Source organism: Carlito syrichta, unplaced genomic scaffold (assembly GCF_000164805.1).
Source record: "Carlito syrichta isolate Samal-C Ts95f unplaced genomic scaffold, Tarsius_syrichta-2.0.1 Scaffold315162, whole genome shotgun sequence".
Taxonomy (NCBI): Eukaryota; Metazoa; Chordata; class Mammalia; order Primates; family Tarsiidae; genus Carlito; species Carlito syrichta.
This window is the reverse complement of record NW_007259258.1, coordinates 122,353-134,817: the sequence shown is the minus strand read 5'-3', so window position 1 is coordinate 134,817 and position 12,465 is coordinate 122,353. Positions and strand designations below refer to the sequence as shown.

Here is a 12,465-nt window from a genome sequence, read left to right as displayed (position 1 = left end):
ACCTCAGCCTCCCAAAGGCGCGGGATTACAGGCTGAGCCACCGAGCTCGGCTGCCTCTGATCATTTTTATTCCCTCTGAGAATTAGAATTTCTGATCCCTTTATTAAGGAGACATTTGTTTCTTCTGGCTTATTTAAATGGCAATTATAGGATTTAAAAACTGGAAGTGACATTAGAGACCATGTATCTGGTCTATCTGCTCCATTATTTTTTATTTTATTTTCTCTATTTCAATAGCGTTAGGGGGTACAAGTAGTTTTTGGTTACATGCTTGCATTGTACAAAGAAGTCTGGGCTTTAAATGCACCCACCACCCCCACCTGTATACAGTGTACCTGATAGGGGATTTTTCATCCCTTCACCCCCTGCCCCTCCTCTATCTGAGTCTTCAGCGTCCATTTTACCATCCTCTATGCCTTTACAGGGCTTTGGTTTAGTGCCCACTTATAAATTAGAACACGCGGTGTTTGGTTTTCTGTTTCTGCATTAGTTCACTTAGGGGGATCATCTCCAGTTCCATCCAAGTTGCTGCAAAAGATATTATTTTATTCTTTTTGATGGCTGATTAGTATTCCACAGTGTGTGTGTGTATATATATATATATACACCACATTTTCATTATCCACTGTTCAGCTGATGGGCATTTAGATTGATTTGATATCTTTGTAATTGTGAATTGTGCTGTGATTAACATGCGAGCACAGGTGTCTTTTTTGTGTAGCAACGTCCGCCAGTTCCATTTTACAGAGTGATAACTGAAGCTGAAGAACTTAGCTCACAGGCCAAAGGCCACCCCATGGGTTAATTATACTGCAGGACAGGAGGACAGGTACTTTCTGGTGCCTGTCACCTAGTAGGAACCTAGCACATGTTTTTGTACAAGTGAATGAATGAGTGAGTGAGATCAGGAGATACCTTGGATGTGATCACCTGGGGGTATTACATATGGAACTTCCACTCAGAGGAGTGGTCATCATGGTGCAGGAGCAGATCTTGATGGTTCAAGGGGCAGAGCAGGGCTGCTGAGGATGGTGACAGCACAGCAGAGTCTACGTGGATTCCTGAACGTTCTTGTTTCAATGGTTTTGCCTCTGTGATCCCTTTTTTTTTTTTTTTTTGAGTTGGAGTCTCACTCTGTCACCCAGACTGGAGTGCAGTGCCCACTCCCGGCCACCGCATCCTCGACCTGCTGGGCTCCGGCGATCCTTCCGCCTCAGCCTACCAAGTAGCCGAAATTACAAGCATGCGCTACCACGCCCGGCTGATTTTTTGATTTATTGTAGAGATGAGGTCTCGCTGCCCAGGCAGGTCTCGAACCTGTGGGCTCAGGCAATCCACTCACCTCAGCCTCCCAAAGGCGCGGGATTACAGGCTGAGCCACCGAGCCCGGTTTGTGATCCCTTTTTAACAGAAATTCTTGGAGCACCCAGAATTGTACGTGCCACCCCTGGCACCCCATCCTCTCCCACTCGCTGACATGATCCCCAAGAAGCTGACGTTGGCACAGTTGAAGAGTCGCTTCCCTAAGTGCGCTGAGCTGCAGGGCTACTGCCCAGTAACCTACCAGGATGGGAAACAAAGGTAAGTCCTCACCTGGTGGGAGGAGGGACCCATAGCTCCCCCAGAACCACTGGGTCACAGTACAAGCTTCACATTCTGGTCAAAAGGTCGCTACCATTTGGTTAGAAAAATGTCCTATATTTTTCTTGAGCTGCCTGGGTGGAAAAATAAAATTTTTTGACATTTTATTTCACAGTACTGCATATTAATTCTACAATAAGGTTTTTTGGTGATTTTTTGGTCTTTCAGATATGAAGCCCTCGTGCCTGGTAACATTAACTTTGCGTTAGAATATCGTGATCGTATATACATTTGTGAGAGTAAAGAAAAACTCCAGAAATTTTTGAGGTAAGATCATTCACAAAATCACAAATATGTATTAAGTATCTTCTGTGTGTCATGCAATAGGCTGGGAACTTAGGAGGGGAGGGGAGGGGTGTGTGTGTGTGTGTGTGTGTGTGTGTGTGTGTGTGTGTGTGTGTGTGTGTGGTGTGTGAGGGTGAACAAGGACGGGTTCCTGCCATTCTATAGCCTGAGGTCCAGGGCAAGATAGGCTTTAAGTACGTATTAACAGCAGATTATGATAGGGTTTAGGGTAGGAAAACGCCTAGACTTCTGGAAGAGGGTAGCCCAAAGCTCTGAATGAATTGTATATTGGAGTAAGAGTGGAATAAGGAGTGGGAACCAGCCAGATGATGGGAAAAAGGGAAACTTTCCAAACAGAGGGACCTGCAAACAAACCTGACCCAGTGGATCACTGAATTACAGAAACTTCAGCGTGACTGGACATGATGTGCAGAGAAGGGACAAAGACCAGGCTGGGTGGGGAGGGCCAGAGTATATGGAAGCTTACATGAAACCATGAAGGTTTGGGCTTGATCCCCAGGGTAGTATGAGTACGTGAACTGGTTGTCAGAGCAGTGTTGTAATGAAATTTGCTCTGGAGTGAGGCCATCATTGGAGTGTTGATGATGGGGCTGAGGCAGGAATACCAGTTATGAGGCTAAGACTGTCCAAAATATGACAGCATGTTTGAGCTCACCCAAAGAGCTGTGTGAGGACCCACCCCCTGAGAAGCACCAAGGCACAAATGTCACAAGAAGAGCTTACAAGAGAGACTGAGAAAGAAGAAACATAGAGAAGTAACAGACAGCCAGGATGGGGAGGACCGGGGAAGCAGAAGGGAGGGGAGAGGTGTCTGGGATGGTGTGGTCAATAGGTATATGCAAGCAAGACAAGGCTGAACCCTTTGAGATATGGGTTGCAGCCGATCACTGGAGATCTTGGCAAGAATGGGTCAGTTGAGTGAAGTGAGTGGAAGTCAACTACAGAGATCCATGATGTGAATGAGAGATGAGGAAATTAAGACCTCTCCTATGGTGGAGAAGTAACAAACACAGACGCTTATAGTACCCGGAGACCAAAGACCTGAGAGAGGTGGGTTGGGCGTGAAGCAACAGAAGTAGGGGCCTCACTGCAAATAGGACTGCACATAGCCTGACCAAAGGGAACTGCAACGCCCATCTACTGTCAGGTGTTTCTGCTTTTCACAAGAAGTAGGAAACCAGCCAGGTGCAGTGGCCCACACCTGTAATCCCAGCACTTCGGGAGGCAGAGACAAGAGGAATGCCTGAACTCAGGGGTTTGAGACCAGCCTGGGAAACTTGGCCAGACCTCCTCGTCTCTACCATAAATCAAAAAATTAGCCAGGCCTGGTGGCACATGCCTGTGGTTCCAGCTACTTGGAAGACTGGGGCAGAATGATTGCCTGAATCCAGTAGGTCGAGGCTGTGGTGGTCATGAGCGTGCCACTGCACTCCAGCCTGGGCGACAGAGTGAGACTCTGACTCAAAAAAAAAGAAGTGGAAACCAAATTTCTTTTTAAATTGTTTGGATTACCTAACCCCAGTCAGAATGGCAATTATCAACAACTCAAAAAATAACAGCTACTGGAGAGGGTGTGGTGAAAAGGGAACACTACTACACTGGTGGGAGTGTAAACTAGTGCAACCTCTGTGGAAAGCAGTGTGGCGATTCCTAAAAGCTCTAAATATTAACCTCCCATATGCCCCACAATCCCCCTACTGGGAATATATCCTGAAGAACTCAAATCACTCTATAAAAAAGATACCTGCACACGTATGTTTATCGCAGCATTGTTCACAATAGCAAGAACTTGGAAGCAACCATGCTGCCCATCAAAAGAGGACTGGATTTTAAAAATGTGGTACATATACACAATGGAATACTACGCAGCCATAAAAAAGAACAAAATCATGAATTTCACAGCAACCTGGATGGAACTAGAGTCTATAATACTGAGTGACCTCTCACAAAAACAAAGATCCAAGTATCACATGTTCTCACTCATATAATGGACCTTGAACATCCAATGTGATGCTATAAGAAAATGACTGACAGTAGTGGGAAACTATGGTGGGGGAGGGAGATGGGATTAACGGTAACAAACATCTGTCTGGGGACGGGGAAATACCTCTTATCAACAGGGTGCCTGAACGAAAACATATTTGTATACCTAACCCTTAACTGTACCCCACACTATCATAATAAAAAATATTGATAAAAAAAATTGTTTGGATTTTTAAAGATCCCGACTGAAGCTTAGCACAGTGGCTCATGCCTTTAATCCCAGCACTTTGGGAGGCTGAAGTGGGAGAACTTCTTGAGTCCAGGGGGTTCGAGACTAGCCTGGGCAACATAGCAAGATCTCATCTCTACAAAAACATTCTTTTAAAAATCAGCCAGGCGTGGGGGCGCACACCTGTATCCCGGGTACTTGGGAAACTCAGTTGGGAGGATCATCTGAGCCCAGGAGTCCAAGGCCGTTGTGAGCTGTGATGGTGCCACTGCACTCCAGCCTGGGCAAGAGAATGAGACCCTGAAAAAAATAAAATAAAATAAAATCACGACTGGTTCAAATTTAGGAAATATTATCAAATCCCATCTGCAGATAGAATTTGTGCAGTAGCTTATGATCTCTAATGAAGCTTACTGTTTGAAGAAGTTTAACTATAAAAAAGATATTAGTAAGGCCAGGCATGATGGCTCAAACCTATAATCCCAGCATTTTGGAAGGCAGAGGTGAGAGGACTGCCTGAGGTCATGGGTTTGAGCACTTGACCTCTACAAATCAATAAAAAATAGCTGGGCATGGTGACTTGTGCCTGTAGTTCTAACAGCTATTTGGAAGGTTGAGGTGGAAGGATCTTCTGAGCCTAGCAGGACAAGGCTGTGGTGGCCATAAGCATGCCACTGCACTCCAGCCTGGGGAACAGAGTGAGACTCCGACTCAAAAAAAAACAAACACGTTAGTTACCGAAAGGGTAATAGGGTTTAAATAGTGAAGGTGGCTTTTCTTTTGCTTCCTTTCCTTTTTAAATGGAGAATGGCCGGGCTCAGTGGCTCAGCCTGTAATCCCGCGCCTTTGGGAGGCTGAGGTGAGTGGATTGCCTGAGCCCGCGGGTTCAAGACCCACCTGGGCAGTGAGACCTCATCGCTACAATAAATCAAAAAATCAGCCGGGCGTAGTAGCGCATGCCTGTAATTCCAGCTACTTGGAAGGCTGAGGTGGAAGGATCGCCAGAGCCCAGCAGGTGGAGGCTGCGGTGGCCGGGAGCGGCCACTGCACTCCAGTCTGGGTGACAGAGTGAGACTCCAACTCAAAAAATATATACATATATTAAAAAAAAAAAAAATGGAGAATGACTTAAATGCAGATGTATGGAAAAAAGCCAGTAAAGAAGGAAATGCCAAAGAAGCCAGGGAGAGAGTTCTCACTGTTGTAGTAAGACACCTGGAGAGAAAGTGCCACGGGACCCAAGTACAGGTGGGGACAGGTCTCAGATGGAAGGCACCTCCACCATGGGAAGAGGACATGCAGGCGGCTCTGTGCATGACCAGCAGCTGATGGCTTCTTTCTCTGGGGAGCGAGGGGGAACTTGGGAGAGTCAGAAGTTTGGGGAGAATAAAGAAAGTTGTATATCATTGCTATGAAAAATAAGAACACTGAGTGAGACAAGGAGAGCAGGGCTAAGGACCCAGGTGACACATGTAGCTCTGAACTTCTAGTGGGCTTCCTGCTTGTGTAGTCTTCTCTGGTAGAGAGAAGCAAGCAGTGAATTTTATCTTTTAATCGTGTGTTGAATATTCTGCTACATGCATACTGAGTATAACCAAGGAGCATCTATTTCGTGAACTCTGTGTTATCAGGTCGCCACTGAAATACTGGGACCAGAAGCTTCCACGCAAACTTCCCCCGCTAAGACAGCCGATCTCTCTTACCAGCCTTCCTTTGCCTGGATATCTGGAGCAGGTTCTGTTACATAATTTTCTTTTATACGTGTTAAAAGAGTACAGTAATCTCTTCTTCTCAACACTAATTCTCATTTGGGTAACAATAAAATTCAAGGCAGAGTTGACTGATTTTTAAGCTGCAAATCCATGCTTAATCTATTTTGTTTATGGGTGATTGTCAAAATAAAATGTATGACAATTCCCTGCTTCCACAGCTCCTTCCCAAGTATCTGCACTAAAGTGAAGAGAAAGTAGATTGATGTAAAATTATTTACATTTGACTTGGAAATGTAGTTTGGTTCTGTTTTTGAATTTCAGTGTCTGTAAAACTTTCGTAATTTGAAATGTGCAGACTCTATCACTGAGTGGCTTATTCACTGTTCAAAAGAGTTGAGATACAGAGACAGAACTGAACCACAAAGCCTGTATTTTGCCCCAAATCCAGATGAAGTCAGTTCAGTTCTGTTTATTTATTATCATTTATTTGCTCAATTCAAGTCACATTTTATTTGTCTGAATATAACTCTTTTAAGAAATAGTAAGCCGGGTTCGGTGGCTCAGCCTGTAATCCCGCGCCTTTGGGAGGCTGAGGTGAGTGGATTGCCTGAGCCCGTGGGTTTGAGACCCGCCTGGGCAGCGAGACCTCATCTCTACAATAAATCAAAAAGTCAGCCAGGCGTGATAGTGCATGCCTGTAATTCCAGCTACTTGGAAGGTTGAGGCAGAAGGATCGCCGGAGCCCAGCAGGTCGAGGCTGTGGTGGCCGGGAGCGGCCACTGCACTCCAGTCTGGGCAACAGAGTGAGACTCCAACTCAAAAAAAAAAAAAAAAAAGAAATAGTAACAGCACTTTGGGAGGGGGAGACGAGAGGATTGCCTGAGTCCAGGGGTTGGAGACCAACCTGGACAACTTGGAGAGACCTCATCTTTACAATAAATCAAAAATTAGCCAGGTGTAGTGGCATGCGCCTGTAGTTCCAGTTACTTGGGAGGCTGAGGAGGAACGATTGCCCAAGCCCTGCAAGTTGAGGCTGTGGTGAGCCATGATCGTGCCACTGCACTCTAGCCTGGGCAAGAGTGAAACGCCGACTCAAAAAAAAAAGGAACACTCAGCAGCCAACCACTATTTTTTTCTATTTTTATTTTTTAACATTTTTAAAGCTCATTTTTAAAAATTTCTCCAAAATCCATGCTTAAGACACAATTTCATACCTTCGTCACTTTGTTCTTTCAGTTTGCCTAGAAGGTTTGCCTTGGGTCTGGTTTAACATCAAAATGCCAGATGAGGATCACATCAAGAGTGTTATCCTAAAAGTCAAGTTTTATCAGGAGGACCTCTTACTTCTTCTGGACCCCAGAATCTTGACTGCAGTGATCACTGTGGCCTCTGGAATGCCTTGTCAGGTGGCCAAGGATCCTCATAGTGGGAGGCGATCCAGCCAGTTCTGAGAAGAGAAGCCAGGATGCTATTTGAGACAGGGAATAAGCTTCTTTATGTATTTGTACAAGAAAAGAAGCCACAGTCAAGTATATACATAATTTAAATTGTTTCCTACCTGCAGGGTATTGCAACCTCTCTAATTAAAGCAATGAATGCTGCAGGATGCCTGAAGCCCAAATTCCCCTTCTTAAGTCTGAGAAGATCCGCACTACTGTATATAGCATTTCATCTAAAAGGTATGTCTTTATTTAATGATTTACTACTCAGAACTAATCTAATATCAATGGTAGTATATGTGGTGAATAAAATTGTTAAGCTGGGTTGGTTGCTAGGTTGGAGTGTGAGAATGTATGTGTGTGTTTGTGTGTATGTATGTGTGTGTTGGTGGCAAATATAATGCAGGGCAGATATTTTAAATAAAATATCAAAATTGAGGCTGGGCATGGTTGCTCATGTCTGTAATCCCAGCACATTGGGAGGCTGAGGTGAGAGGATAGCTTGAGGCCAGGAGTTCAAGAACAGCCTAAGCAACATAGTGAGACTTCATCTCTACAAAAAAATTTAAGAAAAAAATTTACTGGGCATGGTGGTGTGTGCCTGTAGTCCCAGGTACTCCGGAGGCTGAGGTGGAAGAATCGCCTGAGCCCAAGCATTAGAGGCTGTGGTGAGCTGTGATTGTGCCACTACACTGCAGCCTGGGTGAAAGAGTAAGACCCCAACTCAATAATAATAATAAACAAAATTGAATTTCTAGTTTTCAAAGTAGAGACTGTGAGTAATGTAATAAAAATGCCATAGAGAAAGGTGAATACTGGCAATTGTGACCTAAAACAGGATCATTCCCAAATCTTATTAGGGATTTGAATATCTTCTTAGCTATACAACTCAATCACACATCCAGTTCTCTTTCTTTTTCTTTTCTTTTCTTTTTTTTTGAGTTGGAGTCTCACTTTGTCACCCAGACTGGAGTGCAGTGGCACACTCATGCCCACCACAGCCTCAACCTGCTTGGGCTCTGGAGATCCTTCTGCCTCAGACTTCCAAGCAGCTGGAACCACAAGCATGCACCACCACACCTGGCTAATTTTTTTTATTTATTGTAGAGATGAGGTCTTGCCAAGTTGCCCAGGCTGTTCTCGAACCCCTGGGCTCAGGCAATCTTCTCAGCCTCCCAAAGTGCTGGGATTACAGGCTTGAGTCACTGTGCCTGGCTCAGTTCTTTTTCATTAAATGACTCACTACCTACCAGAAAACATTCACAGTTCTGTGACATTTTCTACAGCATTTTAATCCCAAAGGCTCTGAATACACAAGAAAAAAGTATAAGAAGAAGATGGAGCAGTTTTTGGAAAGATGTGAACTCATAACATACCTGGGTGCCAAGATGACCAGAAAATACAAGGAACCTCAGTTTAGAGCCATTGACTTTGATCATAAATTACAGGTCTTTCTCTCTCTCAGAAATATAGACCCAGTTAATGGTTAGTTTATTCAGGTAACAGCAACCTGAGTCTCAAGTTATCTCAAAGTGACAGAGGGAAGTTGAAAGAAGTAGACTGGAAACCTGGCCCTCTGTGAAGTATGTTTCCCTCCTGAGAAATGGCAGCCAGATTTCAGATGGACTCAAAGGTCCACCGCCCAGGAAGGTGTGCTCTTTTGTAAGCATAAGTTTGCATCCATTTCTAAAGTTTATTGCTCTTTGCCTGAACTTTGATGCTTTAACAAAACAGACATTCCATTTAGAATTCCATCTAAAATGTTTAAGTAACATATTTAATGTATTATTTTCCTTCTTAACATTTTCAGTAGAAAAATCAGTCTCTGCTTAAGAAAATTGCTCATTAAATGTTAGACACTTCAAGAGACAAAATTAACATGGTTATTTATAAAACAAATATTGGTTACATGTTTACATAAGGAATTGTTTGTAAACGTTGTGTACATAAGGCACTGTCATGTTCCCATCAAAATAAAGGGTTTTTGCCATAACTGATGTGCTGCCTCTTTTCTTTTTCTTAAGGATTCACTGAAGCGAGTTTTATTCATTATTTTGTAATAATGGGAGGCTGAGGTGGGAGAATTGCCTAAGCCCAAGAGTTCGAAACCAACCTGGGCACCATAGTGAGACCTCATCTTTATAATAAAAAGAAAAAAATAGCCAGGCATGGTGGCGCACACCTGTAGTCCCAACTACTTGGAAGGCTGAGGTAGAAGGATCACCTGAGTGCAGCAGGTAAGGCTGCAGTAGCTGTGATCTTGCTACTGCACTCCAACCTAGGTGACAGAGTAAGACTCTAACAATAACAAAAAAAACTAACTGAAGTTTTAAAAGGATGAACTCTAAAGTCATCAGATGTGATGTCTATCAAAAAGTATATGCGACCGGGCTTGGTGACTCAGCCTGTAATCCCAGCACTTTGGGAGGCTGAGGCGAGTGGATTGCCTGAGCCCAAGGGTTTGAGACCAGCCCGGGCAACTTGGCGAGACGGCGTCTCTACAATAAATCAAAAATTAGCTGGGCTTGGTAGTGCACACCTGTAGTTCCGGCTACTTGGAAGGCTGAGGTGGAAGGATCACTGGAGTCCAGCAGTTCGACGCTGGAGTGGCCGTGAGCGTGCCACTGTACTCCAGTCTGGGCAATGGAGTGAGACTCCAACTCAAAAAACAAAAACAAAAAAGCATAAGCTAGAGGAAAAGTTATGAAATTGAATTTAAATGAGATTTTAAAAATAAGGTAATATTTTATTAGCTGTATAAAAAGATACAGAATGGCCAGGTCCAGTGGCTCATGCTTATAATCCCAATACTTTAGGAGGTAGAGGTGAAATTGCTTGGACACAGGGGTTCAAGACCAGTCTGCGCAACTTGGCAAGACCTTGTCTCTACAATAAACCAAAAAATTAGCCGGGTGTGGTGGTGCATGCCTGTAGTTCTAGCTACTCGGATGGCTGAGGCAGAAGGATCGCCTGAGCCCAACAGGTTGAGGCTACAGTGAGCCATGATCATGCCACTGCACTCCAGCCTGGGAGACAGAGTGAGACTCTGACTCAAAAAAAAAAAAAAGAAAGAAAAAAGAAAAGATACAGAATGTGAAACAAGACTGGCTCTTGAAAAAAATAAAAAATATGATTGCTAACTGTGTAACCTTGGGTAAATCTCAATTTCTTCTAGCCTTGGTTTGTTAATCTCTAAAATGAATGATCTACCTCTTTGATCCCTATAAATCCAATAATGTTAATTTAAAAATTAGAAGCCTGTTGTAAATATCTCTTGCATAACATATTTCACAATAAAATGATTTTCAAACAAAAGCTGGAAGTCTATTGTCAAAGTGAGGATAAACTGCAAAAACCTTTACTTTTCCAGAGATTGGGAATCGCCAGTAGCTATCAATTTTGCTGGCAATGTAAGCCCCTAAGTCCCTGCCAATTTCTCTCTCTCTTTTTTTTTTTTTGTCTCACTCTGTCACCCAGGCTGGAGTGCAGTGGTACATCTTGAACCCCTAGGCTCAGGCAATCCTCTTGCCTCGGCCTCCCAAAGTGCTGGGATTACCAGCATAAACCACTGCACCCAATTCTGCTCATTTCTTAATGTCTGTAATTTACAATCTACTGGTTTTTTTCATTCTTCCCAAGATGCAAATGTCCCCAGGTCTCTTCAGGCTGTAAGTATAATGAGTTTTCTTTAGTAGTTAAACCCAAAGTGCCTCGTTTCAGTGCCCCCACCTTTATGAAGGTCCCTGCAGGACACCAGGCATCTCTTGGGGCCTCCAGAGCGCTTCCCCCATTCTTCTGAGCAAGTTCACACGCACTGGGCATCACCCAGCTCCTGGGGACGATGCTCTCCTTATGGCTGAACCCTGAGAACACTATGAACCCAAGGAGGCTGAACTCAAGCTCATCCAAGAGGGGCTGCTGAGAACTCATGTCCCCCCTCTTCTTAGGGGCAAGAAGATCAGTCTCTGAAATGAGTTGGAAACCAGAAGCCTTGAGTCCCCCCCCTTGGCCCCGCCTCCATGGAGTCTCTTCCTCTGAGTAAATCTACACAACAGAGTGTAGCAGGTAGGGGCAGTGGGTATGGAGTAAGGAATCCGATTTCCCAGAGTAACTTCTCGCTCTGGACATTCCAGGTCCCTCATACTTGCATGCAAGTACACTGGACCTTGGCTACATGTGGGACCTTATTTAGAAAACCTCAGCAGGGCTACCATTTCTGGGCTGTTTGCTAGGTGGCCAGAGGGTGTGCTACTGGCTTCACATACATTATCTCATTTCTCTTCCACAGGAGAAGAGCTTCCTACCCAAGATCACATAAGTGGTAGAATCCAGGTTCAGACCCAGAACAGCCTAACTAGAAAGCGTAGCTGCTCCCTACACCGTAAGCACATCTTGAAACCCACCACAACAGTGCCAGTGTTTTGTTCTGTTTTGTTTTGTAGTCAGAATCTTACTCTTTCACCCAGGTTGGAGTACAGGGGTAGATCACAGCTCACAGCAGTCTCAACCTCCTAGGTTCAGGAGATCCTTCCGCCTCAGCCTCCCAAGTAGCTAGGACTACAGGTGCACACCACCATGCCTGGCTTTAAAAAAAAAAAATTTTGTAGAGATGAGGTCTTGCTATGATGCCCAGACTGGTCTCAAACTCTGGAGCTCAAGCAATTCTCCCTCCTCAGCCTCCCAAAGTGCTGGGATTATAGACGTGAGCCACCGCGCTCAGCCTAGTGTCTGTGTTTTAAGGCTCATCATTGGCCAGAGTCCTTTGCATGCATGTATGTTGGAAGACCCTTGGGAAAGTCTTCTAAGAGCCTGAGAACCACCTTCACCCCACCCCCATTCCCGCTCCAAACGTGCACGCACACCCATCTGTCATGTTAACTCTCCTTCTTGGAGGAGCAAGCTGTGTTTTCTTTAGCACACAATGCCAAGGGGTCTGTGTCCCTAACAAGCAGCAACAGAATTTCTGCAATGAAAAAGGAGAGCATGTATCATTTTAAAATCTCTTATTGAAATTCTCCTTTTGTTTAAAATTTATGCTTGCATATAATTTTTTTTTTTTTTTGAGTTGGAGTCTCACTCTGTCACCCAGACTGGAGTGCAGGGACCGCTCCCGGCCACCACAGCCTCGACCTGCTGGGCTCCAGTGATCCTTCCG

The 12,465-nt window shown here is 44.5% G+C and overlaps 1 protein-coding gene across 1 annotated transcript in view; it reads left to right on the top strand.

Annotated features, from left to right (window-relative positions):
- Window positions 1-9,209, top strand: part of AK9 (adenylate kinase 9) — a 55,268-nt gene extending 46,059 nt beyond the window's left edge. The window contains 5 exon segments of the mRNA XM_008072411.2: window positions 1,412-1,581; window positions 1,810-1,908; window positions 5,791-5,893; window positions 7,436-7,550; window positions 8,577-9,209. Coding sequence (XP_008070602.2) covers window positions 1,412-1,581; window positions 1,810-1,908; window positions 5,791-5,893; window positions 7,436-7,550; window positions 8,577-8,800 — 711 coding nt within the window. The 3' untranslated portion in view covers window positions 8,801-9,209.
- Window positions 9,210-12,465: the final 3,256 nt, after the last annotated feature.